Here is an 18,613-nt window from a genome sequence, read left to right as displayed (position 1 = left end):
TAAATGTTAGCTGCTCAGTCATGTAGACTCTGTGATCCCATGAACTGTAACCCACCAGGCTCCTCTATCTATGGAATTCTCCAGGCAAGAGTACTAGAGTGGGTTGCCATGCCCTTCTCCAGGGGATCTTTCTGACTCAGGGATCGAACCCCAGTCTCCCGCATTGTATGCTTAGCTATTTATTCCTATGATCCCGCACCAGTCAATGTCAACACTTAGAAAGATGCCGGGTCTCGCAAGATGCCCAGTCTCGCAAGATGCCCATTCACTCCTGTCCTCTAGTTAGCAAACCACACACACACCTAAATGAATCCATTATATATCTTAGTTCTACCATTCCTACACAGCATTAATACAAGTATTCTAATAGGCAATATTTATAGTATTTTTCACAGCTCCTAAATTATATTCCTCCTGAGTAACTACACTAAAAAATCCAAACAATTCGATTTATAGTATTTTGGTTCAAAACTATGCAGGTGGAAAGTTTATCCACCAGCTATATGGTTCCTCAAAAATAACAGGCCAGGCTGAATACCTGTTTCAGTTGGAATATAAAACTGAAAATCTATGCATCTTTATAAGTTGGAAGTAAGTTAAAAATGTATATTTATATAAATATATGATTAATTTGATTAATTTATTCCAGATTTATTGTTGTTTAAGGACTACTGGAAGTAACTAATACTATTTTGGGACTTTTTTAATAGGGTGATAGTGGTGGACCATTAATGTGCTACCTACCAGAACGTAAACGATATTTTGTAATGGGAATTACCAGTTACGGATATGGCTGTGGTCGAAAAAATTTTCCTGGTGTCTATAGTGCACCATCCTTCAACCAAAAGTGGCTGACAGAGCAACTCTACCAGTCAAGCGATAAAGGCATGTTTAATATAAATATTCTACTTGGACAGGTCCTTATAGCCTTAGGTTCTGTTGTCTTACTTGCAACTCCATAAAAAAATTCTGAAGAATCTTTATTTTGCATCGTGTCCCTTTCCATGTTCTACATAATGAAAATCATTTATTCTTTTGACAAATAATTGCCCATTTTAGAGTTCTCATGTGAACATTTTTTGGAATAAAAGGATTGTGACATATTAGATAAGTGATTACAAATTTGGCACTCAATCACATTCTTCCTTGATGTATCTTGTTATACTTTATAATCATAATTTTGCATTTGGAATATCTTCCTAGAGTTGTATAAACAGCTAAGTATATACTTTATGTATATAAATGTCAAATAATAAAGAGTTAATAATTAAAAGAAAAGTTGGTTTTTGTTAAATTAATAAAAACTTTTAAGTTAGGTTTTATTTTATTCAAAAACATTTGGTTGTATGATATATATTGTTTGAATTATCATATTGTTTCTGACTCTCAAAGGATATTTGAAGAAGTAAGTATCTGCCTATTATTCAAATTCTAATTAGAACTATTTAATATTAGTACTTCCTTTCCGATGCCAAGAGAGAACTGTGGTGCAAACACCTCCAAATACTTTACTTTTTATTTAGAAATGTATACTAAGACTTTTTTTTTGGCAAACATTATAACCTACTTTCTGGACGTTATTTTCTTGAAGCCCATGCTAAAAGTCTATATTCCTGGGGCCCTTGAATTAACTGTGAGGAGAGGTGACTGAGAAGCATGCTCAGAAAGGAAGAATACCAACCTGGGATTAAATTTATGATGACTAATCTATAATATGAATTATTAAAACTAAAAAGACAGGATTAGGATCTACTCACATCTCCCTTAAACTTTGGAGAACTCACGCATAAAGGAGAAATAATTATTTTCTCATCCTTCCTTTTAACATTCAACCAGTTAAAACCATGTATTTTTGTTGTTTTGTTTTGCTTAGCCTTAACCTAATTTTAGGATTTAACTGAAAGTAAGCATGAGCTTTCCATCAATTAATTCCCTTGGGGATCATCAGCAGTTTAATGTTCAAGGGGTAGAAAACTGATTTTTTTATAGACATGTGAGCAACATTCAGGGGATACTGACTCTTCTTTTTTGAAGGAGACCCTAGTTTATCCATTGACAAGGTCTTATAAGGAATTAGTGGGTGATGCTTCTATAACAATCAGTATAACACATTAGTCATTTTCTGTTTATTCTACCTGACTATCATTCAGATTCACTTGATAAGCCCTGGATATTAATGTTAAGAAACTCTGCAAAATGTATTGACAGCACTGGAGGGAAAATCCTTGCTTTTCAATTCAAAGGTATGTCCTACTTACTGCTTAGATCTACCTATCTAATCAGGCAGCATCTATTATCTGCAACCTCTTATCTTTTTGCCCAGTTCAGTTCACTTATTTCAGCCAATCAGAATTCAGTTATATAACATTTCTCTCCACCACAAGAGACGATTATAGGATAGATTTTGGAACCTAAGACAGACTTTGTTTCAAACTTCATTCTGTTAACTTAGTATTTGTAAGAGTTGGGACGATTATTGATACCTACTTGGCGCCAGTGTTGTGATGATTAAACAAGTTGATTATACAAAGTTTTGATATACTGAAGGTGCTCAGTTCCTATTAGTATTATCCCAGGTAGCACTAGGGGTAAAGAACCCACCTGCCAGTGCAGGAGATATAAGTGATGCAGGTTTGATCCCTGGGTTGGGAAGATCCCCTGGAGGAGGAAATGGCAACCCACTCCAGAATTCTTGCCTGCAGAATCCTGCGGACAGAGGAGCCTGGCAGGCTACTGTCCACATGGTCGTACAGAGTCGGACACTACTGATGCAATTTAGCACACACATGATTCATACAGTCTTTTATTATATAGATAGATATATATATCAGATAGATACCTTATTTCTTTCCAAATCTGAACAACTTACTAGAACAAAGGACTTCTTATTACTTATAAACTCACATTTTAAAGTATATTATTTTTAACATAAAAGAAGTAGACTCACAGGTATAGTGGTTACCAGTTTGGGGTGAGGACAATATAGAGGTGGAGAGTGGGAGGTACAAACTACTGGGTATAAGATAGGTTCAAGGATGTATTGTACAACATAGAGAATACAGCCAATATTTCATGATGGAAAGTGGAAAGTTACCTTTAAAAACTGTATAAAGTACGGCAGTTCCCTAGTGGTTCAGTGGTTAGGACTCAGTGCCATCACTGCTGTGGTCTGGATTCAATCCCTACCAGGGAACTAAGATCCCACAAGCTGTGTGGCGCAGAAAATACAATATTTTATAAAATTAAAAAATTAAAGTATACTATTATAAATTTTATTTTTCCAATTCCCAAAATAGTCTATCCTCATATTATACTATCAAAATCTGAAGTACAGAAAATAAGTAGAGAAAAAAATCATACATAGGTGTACTATGCAAAGGCAGCTACCATAAGTTCAGCCTATTTCATTTATAAGGAGGATTTCTACAGACTCTTCTTAAGCATTATTTTATCCCAGCTATTTTAAACATTTTCAGTCTAAAAGGTGAAAGATGAGTACTATGACTCTCCGCCTTTATTCACCAAACATTAAACTCTTGCCCTGTTTGCACATTCATTTTTTTCTCTCTCCACACACATGCTATTTTTTTTTTTTTTTTTTTTTTTGGTTTAACAATCTGAAAGCAAATACTAGAACACATTATCTCCCAGGAATAAGAATTACAATACCATTATCCCACCAATGAAATTTAACAATGATTTATTAATACCATCTAATATATAGGGTCTATATTCCAATCTTCCTGTCTTAAAAATGTTTTTATAGTCTCTGCCCTACTCCAGGATATAATTCAAATTCCACACATTGCAATGTCCTTTAATTTAAAATAGTTTCCTCTGTCCTTATTTTATATCCTTTTTTGTCCTTCATAACAGTGATTGAGTCCAAGTCAACTATCTTATAGAATCCTCTGCATTCGGGCTCACCACAGGGATGGGGATACTGGCAGCAGCAGTCCTGGAAGATCCCCCTAGGCATAAGCCCTCTTGGAGGTCACCATTAACCTCACCATAGGGCCCACAGACCCCAGGCCTGGGTTGCTTCAGGCCAAACAACAGGAAGGGAGCAAAACCCCAGTTCAGTTCAGTTGCTCAGTCATGTCTGACTCTTTGCATCCTCATGGACTGCAGCACGCCAGGCCTCCCTGTCCATACCAACTTCCAGAGCTTGCTCAAGCTCATGTCCATCGAGTCGGTGATGCCATCCAGCCATCTCATCCCCTATGTCATCCCCTTCTCCTCCTGCCTTCAATCTTTCCCAGCATTAGAGTCTTTTCTAAGGAGTCAGTCCTTCACATCAGGTGGTCAAAGTACTGGAGTTTCATCTTCAACATTAGTCCTTTCAATGAGTATTCAGGACTGATTTCACTTAGGATTGACTTGTTTGATCTCCTTGCAGTCCAAGGGACTCTCAAGAGTCTTCTCCAACACCACAGTTCAAAAGCATCAATTCTTCCGCACTCAGCTTTCTTTATAGTCCAACTCTCACATCCATACATGACTACTAGAAAAACTGAGCAAGGCTCTGCCCACCAGAGCAAGACCCAGTTTTCCTGGTCCTTCCCATTACGAGGGGCTTCTCTCATAGCTCAGTTGGTAAAGAATCTGCCTGCTATGGAGGAGACCTGGGTTCGATTCCTGGATCAGGAAGATCCACTGGAGAAAGAAATGGCAACCCACTCTAGTATTCTTTCCAGGAGAATCCCATGGACAGAGGAGCCTAGCAGGCTACAGTCCATGGGGTTCTAAGAGTCGGACAAGACTTAGCAATTAAACCACCAGATGATAGGTCTATTTTTTTGTTTTGTTTTGTTTTGTTTTGGTTTTGGGGGGGGGGGTTGGTTGGTAAAGAATCTGTGTACAAAAAAGATCTTCATGACCCAGATAATCACAAAGGTGTGATCACTCACCTAGAGCCAGACATCCTAGAATGTGAAGTCAAGTGGGCCTTAGGAAGCATCACTATGAACAAAGCTAGTGGAAGTGATGGAATTCCAGCTGAGCTATTTCAAATCCTGAAAGATGATGCTGTGAAAGTGCTGCAGTTAATATGCCAGCAAATTTGGAAAACTCAGCAGTGCCCACAGGACTGGAAAAGGTCAGTTTTCATTCCAATCCCAAAGAAAGACAATGCCAAAGAATGCTTAAACTACCTCACAATTGCACTCATCTCACACACTAGCAAAGTAATGCTCAAAATTCTCCAAGCCAGGCTTCAGCAATACATGAACTGTGAACTTCCAGATGTTCAATCTGGTTTTAGAAAAAGCAAAGGAACCACAGATCAAATTGCCAACATACGCTGGATCACTGAAAAAGCAAGAGAGTTCCAGAAAAACATCTATTTTTGCTTTATTGACTAGGTCAAAGCCTTTGACTGTGTGGATCACAATAAACTGTGGAAAATTCTGAAAGAGATGGGAATACCAGACCACCTGACCTGCCTCTTGAGAAACCTGTATACAGGTCAGAAGCAACAGTTAGAACTGGACATGGAACAACAGACTGGTTCCATTGGAACCAGGAGTTCCAATGGAAATTGGAAAGGAGTACGTCAAGGCTGTATACTGTCACCCTACTTATTTAACTTATATGCAGAGTACATCATGAGAAACGCTGGGCTGGAGGAAGCACAAGCTGGAATCAAGATTGCTGTGAGAAATATCAATAACCTCAGATACGCAGATGACACCACCCTTATGGCAGAAAGTGAAGAAGAATTAAAGAGCCTCTTGATGAAAGTGAGAGAGGAGAGTGAAAAAGTTGTCTTAAAGCTCAACATTCAGAAAACTAAGATCATGGCATCTGGTTCCATCACTTCATGGCAAATAGATGGGGAAACAGTGGAAACAGTGGCTGACTTTATTTTTCTGGGCTCCAAAATCACTGCAGATGGTGACTGCAGCCATGATATTGAAAGATACTTACTCCTTGGAAGGAAAGTTATGACCAACCTAGACAGCATATAAAAAAGCAGAGACATTACTTTGTCCACAAAGGTCCATCTAGTCAATGCTATGGTTTTTCCAGTGGTCATGTATGGATGTGAGAGTTGGACTATAAAGAAAGCTGAGCGCCGAAGAATTGATGCTTTGAACTGTGGTGTTGGAGAAGACTCTTGAGAGTCCCTTGGACTGAAAGGAGCTCCAACCAGTCCATCCTGAAGGAGATCAGTCCTGGGTGTTCATTGGAAGGACTGATGCTGAAGTTGGAACTCCAATACTTTGGCCATCTGATGCGAAGAGCTGACTCATTGGAAAAGACCCTGATGCTGGGAAAGATTGAGAGCGGGAGGAGAAGGGGACGACAGAGGATGAGATGGTTGGATGGCATCACTGACACATGGACATGAGTTTGGGTAAACTCCGGGAGTTGGTGATGGACAGGGGGGCCTGGCATGCTGCGGTTCATGGGGTCGCAAAGAGTTGGTCACGACTGAGCGACTGAACTAAAATGGTAAAGAATCTGCCTGCGATGTAGGAGACTCCAGTTCGATTCCTTGGTCAGGAGAAGGGATAGGCTACCCACTCCAGTATTACTGGGCTTCCCTTGTGCCTCAGCTGGTAAAGAATCCATCTGCAATGCGGGAGACCTGGGTTCAATGCGGGAGACCTGGGTTCGATCCCTGGGTTTGGAAGATCCTCTGGAGAAGGGAAAGGCTACCCACTCCAGTATTCTGGCCCGGAGAATTCCATGAACGTTATTGTCCATGGGGTTGCAAAGAGTCGGACATGACTGAGTGACTTCCACTTTCCCATCAGGAAGCTTACACAAGCCTCTTAGCTTTCTCCATCCCAAGGCAGACAGAAGAAGCAAGAAGAACCACAATGCCACAGATGCTAGGACAAAAACCACATTACAGAAAGTTAACCAGGAGGAAAAAGCAGAAGTTATGTCCCAGATGGAAGGACAAGATAAAACCCCAGAAAAACAACTAAATGAAATGGAGATAGACAACCTTCCAGAAAAAGAATTCAGAATAATGATAGTGAAGATGATCCAGGATCTCTAGAAAACAATGGAGAAGAGGCAAGAAATGTTTACCAAAGACCTACAAGAACTAAAGAACAAGCAAAGATGAATAATACTCTAGAAGGAATCAATAGCAGAGTAACTGAGGCAGAAGAACAGATAAATGACCTGGAGGACAGAATGATGGAAATCATTACCACAGAACAGAATATAGGAAAAAGAATTTTTAAAAAATGAGGACACCCTAAGAGACCTCTGGGACAACATGAAATGTACCAACATTCACATTATAGAGGTCTCAGAAGGAGAAGAAAGGACCTGAAAAAATATTTGAAGAGATAAAAACTCAAAAATTCCTGAACATGGGAAAGGAAGTAGTCAACCAAGTCCAGGAAGCGCAGAATCCCAGGCAGGATAAATCCAAGGAGGAACACACTCAGACACATAGTAATCCAACTGACAAAAATTAAAGACAAAGATAAAATAGTAAAAGCAACAAGGGAAAAACAACAAACAAGGGAACTCCCATCAGGTTATCAGCTGATTTCTTAACAGAAACTCTATAAGCCAGAAAGGAATGGCACGATATATTTAAAGTGATGAAAAGGAAGAACCTACAAGCAAGAATATTCTACCTAGAAATACTCTCATTCAGATTTGATGGAGATATTTAAAGCTTTTCCAGACAAACAAAAGTTAACAGAATTCAGCATCACCAAACCAGCATTATGACAAATGCTAAAGGAACTTCTCTAGGCAAGAAACACAAGAAAAGGAAAAGATCTACAGAAAATAAACTCAAAACAATTAAGAAAATGGTAATAAGATCGTACACATTGAAAATTACCTTAAATGTAAATGGATTAAATGTATCAACCAAAAGACATAGACTAGCTGGGCGGGTGAAAACATGTTCATCTATGCACTTCCACTTACCACATCACTCTGCTTGAACACCCAAATTGTATGTAATTATTCTATATTGTTAGGTTAATCAAGTTCCCATTACGGCTTGCAGTTGTAATTATCTTTTATTTTCTGTCTGGCTATTGATTGTGAAAACTGATAAACATCTTTTACTATTCTGATTATGCACCTGTTACTCACTTAATACCATTATATCATGATTTGTCATTGGAGAAATAATAGAAGTCTATATCATCAAAACTACCATTGGAAAATATGTAATCACTTTTTAAAATACAGATGCATATCAGAATTATCTTGGAATTTTTTTGAAAAATACAGATGTCCAGGTATTTTTTTTCTCCAAAGCTCAAGATATGTTTCCAATGAGCAGCCATGTTTAAAAACGACTAGACTATATGATGATCTTTCATCTAGCTCGTTTCACTTTTTCTATTTCATATTCAGTGCTCTCATTTCATTTAGTTAATGTTTTCCAATTTCTCCATCTCTTTTTTTCTTTCTCAAGCCTTTATCAAGCAAAGTTTTTGTATACTTATAAATAGTATGTATAATATACATCAGAAAACTTACAAATTTTAACCTAACTGAAAAATTTATAACATTTTGATTCCACTTATTTGACTTAATATGAATAGAATGCTAGATTTCTAATTAAAAATAGATACGCAACAAGCAACAAAGGTTTACTGTATAGCACAGGGAACTATAGTCAATATCTTGTAATACCTATAATGGAAAATAATTTCAAAAATAATATTTGTGTATATGTATAACTGAGTCACTTTGCTGTGAACCTGAAATACTGTAAGTCAACTATACTTCAATAAAATATATATATTAAGAAAAAAAGAATCAAAATAGACTTATTCTGAATAAATGAAATGCTTTAAAATGGTGAATTTTAATAAAATACTTTGTTAAACCTTTGACATTATTTAAGAATAGTATGGGATTTTAAACATATTTCATTGATTTCAAAAAAAGAATCCTCTGCATTCTGAATTTATCTGAATTCCTCATGATAAGTCAGAGTAAAGGTTTTCTCACAAGTACTGTTGTTGTTGTTCAGCTGCCACGTTGTGTCCGACTCTCCACCACCCCACAGACTGCAGGAGACAAGGCTTCCCTGTCTCTCACCATCTCCCAGAGTTTGCCCAAGTTCATATCCACTGAATCAGGTGATGCCACCCAACAATTTCATCCTATGTGGCCCTCTTCTTCTTCTGCCTTCAATCCTTCCCAGTATTAGGGTTTTTTCCAATGAGTCAGCTATTCCCATCAGGTTGCCAAAGTGTTGGAGCTTCAGCATCAATCCTTCAGAGTATTCAGGGTTGATTTCCTTTAAGGTTGACTAGTTTGTTCTCCTTGCTGTCCAGGAGACTCTCAAAGCCTTCTCCAGCACCACAGTTCTTAAGCATTGATTCTTCAACACTCTGCCTTCTTAATGGTCCAGCTCTCACATCCGTACGTGACTACTGGAAAGACCATGGCCTTGACTATATGGACCTTTGTCAGCAAAGTGATGTCTTTGCTTTTTAACACACTATCCAGGTTTGTCATAGCTTTCCTGCCAGGAAGCAGTCATCTTCTAATTTCATGGCTGCAGTCACCATCTGCGATGATTTTAGAGTCCAAGGAGAGGAAATCTGTCATTGCTTCCACCTATTCCCCTATCTGCCATGAAGTGATGGGACTGAATGCCATTATCTTAGTTTTTTTGAGTTTTAAACCAGCTTTGTCACTCTCCGTATTCACCCTCACCAAGAGGCTCTTTAGTTCCTCTTTGCTTTCTACCATTTGATCAGTATCATCTGCATATCTGAGGTTGCTGATATTTCTCCTGGCAATCTTGATTCCAGCTTGTAACTCATCCAGCCCAGCATTTCGCATGATGTACTCTGTATATAAATTAAATAAACAGGGTAACAATATACAGCCTGCTGTACTCCTTTCTCAATCCTGAACTAGTCAACTGTTCCACACAGTGTTCTAACTGTTGCTTTTTGACCTGCATACAGGTTTCTCAGGAGGCAGGGTAGGTGGCCAGGTATTCTCATCTCTTTAAGAATTTTCCACAGTTTGTTGTGATCCACACAGTCAAAGACTTAGGCATAGTCAATGAAGCAGAAATAGATGTTTTTTCTGCAATTCTCTTACTTTTTCTATGATCCAGTGGATGTTGGCAATTTGATCCCTGGTTCCTCAACTTTTTCTAAACCCAGCTCGAATATCTGGAAGTTCTCAGTTCATGTGCCGTTGAAGCTTGGCTTGGAGAATTTTGAGTATTACTTTGCTAGAATGTGAAATGAGTGCAATTGTGTGGTAGTTTGAACATTCTTTGGCATTGCCCTTCTTTGGGATTGGAATGAAAACTGACCTTTTCCAGTCCTGTGGCCACTGCTGAGTTTTCCAAATTTGTTGGCATATTGAGTGCAGTGCTTTCACAGCATCATCTTATAGCATTTGAAATAGCTCCGCTGGAATTCCATCACCTCCATTAGCTTTGTTCGTAGTGATGCTTCCTAAGGCCCACTTGACTTTGCACTCCAAGATGTCTGGCTCTAGGTGAGTGCTCATACCATCATGGTTATCTTGCCACCTCTTAATCTCTTCTGCTTCTGTTTGGTCCTTACCATTTCTGTCCTTTATCGTGCCAATCCTTGTGTGAAATGTTCCCTTGATATCTCCAATTTTCTTGAAGAGATCTCTAGTCTTTCCCATTCTGTTGTTTCCCTCTATTTCTTTGCATTGATCACTTAGGAAGACTTTATCTCTCCTTGCTATTCTTTGGAACTCTGCATTCAGATGGGTATATCTTTCCTTTTCTCTTTTGCCTTTTGCTTTTCTCAGCTACTTGTAAGGCCTCCTCAGACAACCATTCTGCCTTTTTGCATTTCTTTTTTCTTGGGGATGGTTTTGATCATCGCCTCCTGTACAATGTCACAAACATCTGTCCATAGTTCTTCAGGCACTCTATCACATCTAATCCCTTGAATCTATTTGCACTGTATAATCGTAAGGGATTTGATTTAGATCATACCTGAATGGTTCTAGTGGTTTTCCCTACTTTATTCAATTTCAGTCTGAATTTGGCAATAATCTGAGCCACAGTCAGCTCCCAGTCTTGTTTTAGTTCACTGTATAGAGCTTCTCCATCTTCAGCTGCAAAGAATATAAACCATCTGATTTTGGTATTGACTATCTGGTGACATCCATGTGTAGAGGCTTCTCTTGTGTTGTTGGAAGAGGGTGCTTGCTATGATCAGTGCATTCTCTTGGCAAAACTCTGTTAGCCTTTTCCCTGCTTCATTCTTGACTCCAAGGCCAAACTTGCCCGTTACTCCAACTATCTCCTGACTTCCTACTTTTGTATTCCAATGCCCTATGATGAATAGGACTTTTTCTTTCTTTCTTTTTTTGATGTTAGTTCTAGGAGGTCTTTTAGGTCTTCATAAAACTGATCAACTTCAGTTTCTTCAGCATTGGTGGTTGGGCCACAGATGTGGATTACTACGTTTATGATATAAATAATATACTTCTACTGTATTCCATCAAAACATACAATGTCAGTTTGTCCCATTATAGGTGATGCTGTTTGGTCATCTTATCACTTTTATCTCGAATAAAGTGGTATTTGCCATATTTTCTTATTGCAAAGATATGCTTTTTCTTTCATAATTAATTAATAACCTTTGAGAGGATACTTGGAGATCATATGAATATCCTTTTCCTCAAGAAATTTACACTCAATGGTTTTAGTTGAAGCTCCCTGCTCAAATCAACTACTACATTAAGGGTTGCAAAATGCTTATTTCTCATTCTTTTTATATTTATTAGCAAATATTTTTCTGCAAAAGAGCTTTCTTCCTCTCTCTCCTCCTTTTTTTCAACATCACAATGGATTATAGGCTTCTTTGTAAAATTTAGTGTGTAATCCAGTACCATCATTATTCTTTTGGTGCCCAAACTATTGCAGATTTGGCCAGTGAAATTCAAGGTGGCTTCTATGTTCTTTTGACATTCCTCCACTAGCTTTTAAGCACTTCCTTTCTAGCACAACAAGATGTACTAAGCTAAACTTTTAGTTTTCCTGACTCATATCTAAAACCACTCAATTCTCCAAGGAACCCTAATTTCTTTTAATGGGAAATGGTTTTAAAAACCAAGAATAAGGAATAGTCATGGCTACTGAGTTGTCATTAATTCTAGGTTAAGTGGAGAGAAATAAGAAACACATTTTTTAAGGCATGACTTCATCCTGTTTGGACTACCTTGGTGGCTCAGATGGTAAAGAATCTGCCTGCAATGCAGAAGACCTGGATTCCATCCCTGGGTCGGGAGGATTCCCTCAAGGAGGGAATGGCTACCTACTCCAGTATTCTTGCCTGGAGAAGCCCATGGACAAAGGAGCCTGGCGGGCTATAATCCATGGGGTTGCAAAGATTCGGACACCACTGAGTGACTAACACTTCATATTGATATTTCCAATTTAAATCCAACACCAAAGTATTATTCAGTATTTCATATTCATATTTGCACCTCCCTTCTTTTGCAATAATTGCCCACAACATAACTTACTAATTTGCTCTGTAACACACACAAAATAGTTTCATAATCACTACACTGAAATCTATACTAGTAGACACCTACTTGGTAAAATTCAAGACTTCACTGTATCTCTTTTTTCATTCTTAGAATATATCCCACTGTGAGGACAGAGTACTATGTTGAAAGTTACATGAATTAAGTAATTTTCTGTGTAGTAATTTTATCCATTAATAATATTTACTTCCATCTGCATCTGATTTTAGGGTTTATTGTTTCCTTTTAACTAAGATATAATTGTTATCAACTCAAGTGAGATATCATTTATAAACAAAATGTACACATTTTAAGTGTACAATATGACTTGAAAATTACTTGAGGATGTAACCATCCTCGTAATCAAGACATAGAATATTTTCCGCAGCTCAAAAAGTTCCCTTGTACTCCTTGCCATTAAATCCCACCTTGATCAGTTTTCTATCATGATATATTTGTCCTTTCTAGAGTTTCATATTAGTGAAGTCATTAATGCACACTCTTTTGAGGCTGACTTCTTTCACTTAATATGACGTTTCTAAGATTCTTCCATGTTCTTTCACATTCCAGTAGTTCTTTCCTTTCACTGCTGAATAGAGACAAATGTGAATATGACACAATTTGTTTTTCCATTTAGTATTGATGGACATTAGCGGTGTTCCAAGTTTGGGACTTTTATATATAAACCTGCTATGAACATTTATATACATCATGTGCACATAATTTTCTTTTCTCTTGTGCAAATACCCAGGAGTGAAATTGCTAAGGGCTAATACAGTTAAGTGTACGTTTAACTTTATTAGTAACAGGCAATTTTCCAAAGTTATTATACCATTTACATTCCTACCAGTTAATGTATGAGCATTCCAGTTGCATTGGTTTGGCCAAAAAGTTTGCTTGGGTTTTTCTGTAACATGGGAAAAGTTAATAAATTTTTCCAACCCAATACATTCATGCTAACATTTGGTATTGTTAGTCTTCAAAATTTTAGCCATTCAATTAGGTGTGTGGTGTTATCCATTTGTGGGTTGAATATTCACTTCTCCGATGATTAATGATGTTGAAGATTATTATTAGCCAAAACAAGTTTATTATTTAAATCTTCTACTCATTTATTTTAGGCTGTCTTGTTACTGAATTAAGAGTTCTTTTTAGATATTGAATGTAAGTCCTTTGTCAGATATAAAAGATATTTTCTTCCATTCAGTGGTTTGCCTTTTAGTTTTAAGTGTCTTTTCAAAGAGCAGAGATTTTCAATTTTAATAAACTACAACTCATTATATATGTGATATGCTTAATGTCATTTACACAACACACATATATATACATGATATTTATATATAATACACAGCTTATATATATGATTTGTACTTTTTATATCTATCCTAAAAATTTTTGCCTAAAAAGAAAGTCATATGGATTTTTTTTTAGAAGTTTTAAGTTTTTGCTTTTATATTTAGGTCTATGATCAACTCTGAGTTTTTGTATAAATGAGGTAAAGTTGCAGTTTAGTTTTCTATATAAGGGTATTCAGTTGTTCCTGTCATTGTTTAAAGATTACCCTTTTCTTCATCAAATTACCTTGGCAGTTTGCTCAAAAATCAATTGACCATATATGATGGGTGTAATTCTGGACTCTATTCTATTTATTGATTGATATATTTATATTTACACAAAAACACATTGTCTTCATAACTGTAACTCTTTTTGTAACATAGTTTAAGCCCTCTAGCTTTATTTTTCTCTTTCAAAATTATTTTGGCTACTCTAGATCCTTTGTATTTTCATAGAAATTTTAGAAACAACTCCTAATTTTTACATAAAGCTTGCTGGGATATTTACTAGAATTGAATTAAAGTTACAGATTAATTTGGGCAGAATTGACATCTTAATCATATTGAATCTTTTGATACATAAACCTGGCATATCTTTCCATTTATAGTCTTCAATATCTCTCAGCAGTCTGTTGTGGTTGTTATTGTATACACTTTTTTGCGAAGTTTATCTCCAATTATTTAATGTCTTTGACGCTATTTACATGACAATTTAAATTTAATTTACTTAAATTTCAATTTCCAATTGTTCCAATTGACATTATTAGTCTTACCTGTTTACTGTGTATCTCATCACCTTGCTAATAAACTCTCTGAATAACTTTAGTAGCTTTTCTGTAAATTCCTTAGGATTTTCCACATACGCAATCATGTCTGTGAATAACAACTGCTTTACATTTTTCTTTCCATATGACTTTTATTTCTTTGTCTTGCTTTTTTTTTACTGTCTAGGACTTCCAGCACAATGCTGACTAGAAGTGGTGAGTGTGGAGAGCTTTGCCTTATCCCAATCTTAGAAGCAAATACAACTATTAAAAAAAAAAAAAAGAGCAAGTATTTATTAGGATGTAGACAACCCTTGTGCACTGTTGGTAAAAAAATGTAAAATGGTGCAACTGCTATGGAAAATAGTATAATGAAAACTTTAAAATGAATCGCCATATGATTCAGCAGTTCTACTCCTGGGCATATAACAAAAGAATTGGAAGCAGGCTCTTGAAGAAATATTTGAATAATCATGTACATGACAGTATTACTCATAGTAGCCAAAATGTAGAAGTAACCTAAGTGTCCATCAATAGAATGGTATACATGTACAATGGAGCATTATTCAGCCTTAAAAAAGAAAGATATTGTGTCACTTACTACAACATGGATGCACCCTGAGGACACTATATTAACAAAAATAAGGCAGTCACAAAGGGACAAACTTGTATGATTCCAATTATATGAGGCATTGAGAGTAGTCAAATTCAGAGACAAAAAGAATGGTGGTTATCAGATGCTAGGGAAAGGGGAGAAATGGAGAGTTATTGCTTAATTGGTAGAGTTTTGCATGATGAAAAGAGTCTGTGGATGGAAGGTAGTTACAGAAGCACAACAATATGCATGTACTTACTGTTGCTGAACTGAATACTTAAAAATGGTTAAGATGGTAAATTTCATATTATGTCTGTTTTACCACAATTTAATGTATTAAAAAAGTTTTAAGGCAATGATTACCAAACTAGGTAAAAAACAAGAACCAAGTGATCTCCAGGCAAGAATACTGGAGCGAGTAGCCAATCCCTTATCCAGGGTATCTTCCCAACCCATGGATCAAACCCGGGTCTCCTGCATTACAGGCAGATTCTTTACCATCTGAGCTACCAGGGAAGCCCAAAGATGTCCCTAAGATGCATTTAAAATATAAAGATACATATAGGTAAAAATGTAAAGTTGGAAAGAGGAAACATAAGAAAGCATAAGGAGTGGTTACATACATATCAGACAAAATAGACTTTAAAACAAAAACAAACACTAAAGAGGGACACTTCATATTCATCAAAAGGAAATATATCAGGTAGCTATGACTATTACATATGCCTTTGTGCCTAATAATGGAATCTCAAAATACATGAAGCAAAAATTAAAGTAACTAAAGGGAGAAACAAATTCACAGTCATAATTGTAGGGCTTCCCAGGTGGCTCAGTGGTAAAGGATATGCCTGCCAATGCAAGGAGACACAAGAGACACAGGTTTAATCCCTGGGCCAGGAAGATCCCCTGGAGGAAGAAATGACAACCAATGCATTTCAGTATTCTTGCCTGGAAAATCCCAGGAACAGAGGAGCCTGGGGTACTGCAGTCCACGGGGTCACAAAGAGTCAGACACAACTAAGTGACTGAGCACGCAATACATCTTTCACTATAACTGATAGAACTAAACTATCAGTTAGTTTATAATTAATAATAATAATCAGTTAGTTTATAATTACAACTAAATAATTAATAATACAGAAGATGTGAATGACACTTTCAACTACCTTAAGTTAACTGACATTTATAGAACATTACACCTGACGACTTCAGAATACACATTCTTTTCAATGAACCTGAACCATTTTCTAAGAAAGAATATATTCTGGGTGATAAAGCAAATTTCAATAGACTTCAAAAGACTGAGGCCCACATAGTATGTTCTGTGACAATATAATTATTGATAAATTAGAAATCAATATATGTAGATACCTATGAAAGCCCAAATAATTAAGCAACTTCTAAATAATCCACAGGGTCAAAGGAAAAAACAAAACAAAACACACACACACAAGGAAAATTAGAAAATATTTTAAATTGAATGAAAATGAAAAGACAATACATCAAATTTTGTGCATCCACCTAAAATAGTACTATAATAAAAATTTATAGCTTCAAACACTTATAGAAGAGGAAAAGGGGTTAATATCAATTAGCAAGGCTTTCAATTTCAGAATTGAAAGATGATCAAATTAAACTCGATGTAAATAGAAAAAAATACTAAAGTTCAGAAAATAATGAAACAGAAAACAAAGACTAGAGAAAACAAAACTAAAAGCTAATTTTATTAAAAGACCAATAAAAGACATAAACTTTTGGATAAACTGACCAAAAAAAAGGACACAGACTATGTTAGAGAAGGTCTTCAAGAGGACATGATCAGTGACTGGCTGATGAGCTGGACTTGAGCAATCAGAGGCTCCTCACCCCCTCAACTGTCCCAGGAATATCCGTTTTCCCCTGTTCCCAGTGGAAGCTGTTTCCTCGAGAGAGAAAGGTGCTGTTGAGACCATCTGAACTGTGGAGGTGACAGATCCCAGTGAAGGGCTCTATTTAAACTTTCATGATTCTGGTAGTGGGTGTGGAGATCTACTCATCTCATGGCCACCTAAGACAGGGGAGGCATTGTTGAATAACTAGTGATGGTAAACACTCTAAGGGTATATTTGTATGAAATTTCTAGAAATCTAATATGTCCTGGTATAATATTATCAATCATAAATTTTAAATGTATGTCACAGAAATAACTAAATTTTCTTGTGAATTGCACTATATCAATGAACTCTCATCAGATCCTTAACCATGGCCATTTTTTAAGTCTTTTGTCACTTACAGACCATTTACAGTTTTACCCTGATACTTTCAAAAAAGTGTCCCTGCAAATATGCTTCATCTTTAACAAGATTCATGGGGAAGACTCTAACAAGTATGGGGTTTCTGATAACTAAGATCAATCTGCCTTCATGTGGAGGGATAATAATGTACCTTGCAAGTAATTCCCCAAGGCTACGTGCACAGTCCTACAATATGTTGTAGAACTGTAGTGCAAGATTTGTTCCTATTTTCACACCAGCAAAATGGACCCATTACGTTGATGATATGATGCTAACATGTGAAGATCTACCTCTGCTGCAGGGTGAGGAAAAGGAAGGGTGGTGAACCCACAGGAAATTCAAGGCCCAGGCACCATTTTCAGGAGTTGTCTGGTCAAGAAACTCACGAGTTGTCCCAGAAGCTATGATTGATAAGGTGCAAGCCTAGTCAAATCCTACGAATATAAAGGAGGTGTGAGCCGTTGTAGGGATTTGTGGTTATGGAGCACTCTTTACCCTCACCTGGAACAGTGCCTTGTCAAATAGACAGCAATTGGAAGTCAAGTTTCAAAGGTCATGATGTGCAAGTTCGGGCGAAAGAAGATGACATTGAATGGAGGCTCTATTTCACCTATAACCTGTGAGCAGTAGGGTTGGTAAAAAGGAAAAACAGAATATTGGAAGCAGTAGACTAAAGTATTAACAGGAAAAAACACCTTGGCCAGGTAGACTAAAGTATTGTCCCAAGTTTTTTTTTTGTTTGTTTGTTTGTTTGTTTGTCCCAAGTTTTAATACATCTGAATGATCAATCAGTAGGGCCAGTCACCCCACATGCAAAAAGGGGGACCCCTGCAAAGACATCCAACACCATAAAGTCACAGGAAAGAGCCACTGCCCTGACTTTCACCATAAATCAATGTGCTGTTCTGCTGAAAACACCAAGTCCCATCACACCTGGGAAACATGTTATCTCCTGGAATGTGTAGTAAGACATCCCACCAGGATGGGTGAGTTACTTCGTGCCCCTGGGTGAGTGGCAATCCATCTCCACTGGGATCCTATTTTCTTGCTGCAAGTTGGACCTGCTGAAACACTATGCCTGAAATTGAACAAACCACGTGGACAAAGAGAAGAAGGTGTGGGTCCTGGTCTGGCATATCCCACCACCCAGCCCACCTCCTCACA

The 18,613-nt window shown here is 37.1% G+C and overlaps 1 protein-coding gene across 1 annotated transcript in view; it reads left to right on the top strand.

Moving 5' to 3' along the window:
• TMPRSS12 (transmembrane serine protease 12) overlaps positions 1-962 on the top strand; it is a 30,231-nt gene extending 29,269 nt beyond the window's left edge. Inside the window, exon 5 of the mRNA XM_065935062.1 lies at positions 711-962. Within this exon, the coding sequence (XP_065791134.1) occupies positions 711-962 (252 nt within the window). The remainder of the gene's footprint in view (positions 1-710) is intronic.
• The last annotated feature ends 17,651 nt before the right edge of the window (positions 963-18,613 follow it).

Source organism: Muntiacus reevesi, chromosome 4 (genome assembly GCF_963930625.1).
Source record: "Muntiacus reevesi chromosome 4, mMunRee1.1, whole genome shotgun sequence".
NCBI classification, from domain to species: domain Eukaryota; kingdom Metazoa; phylum Chordata; class Mammalia; order Artiodactyla; family Cervidae; genus Muntiacus; species Muntiacus reevesi.
The sequence above is the reverse complement of the archived record's forward strand: the minus strand, read 5'-3'. Positions and strand labels throughout refer to the sequence as shown.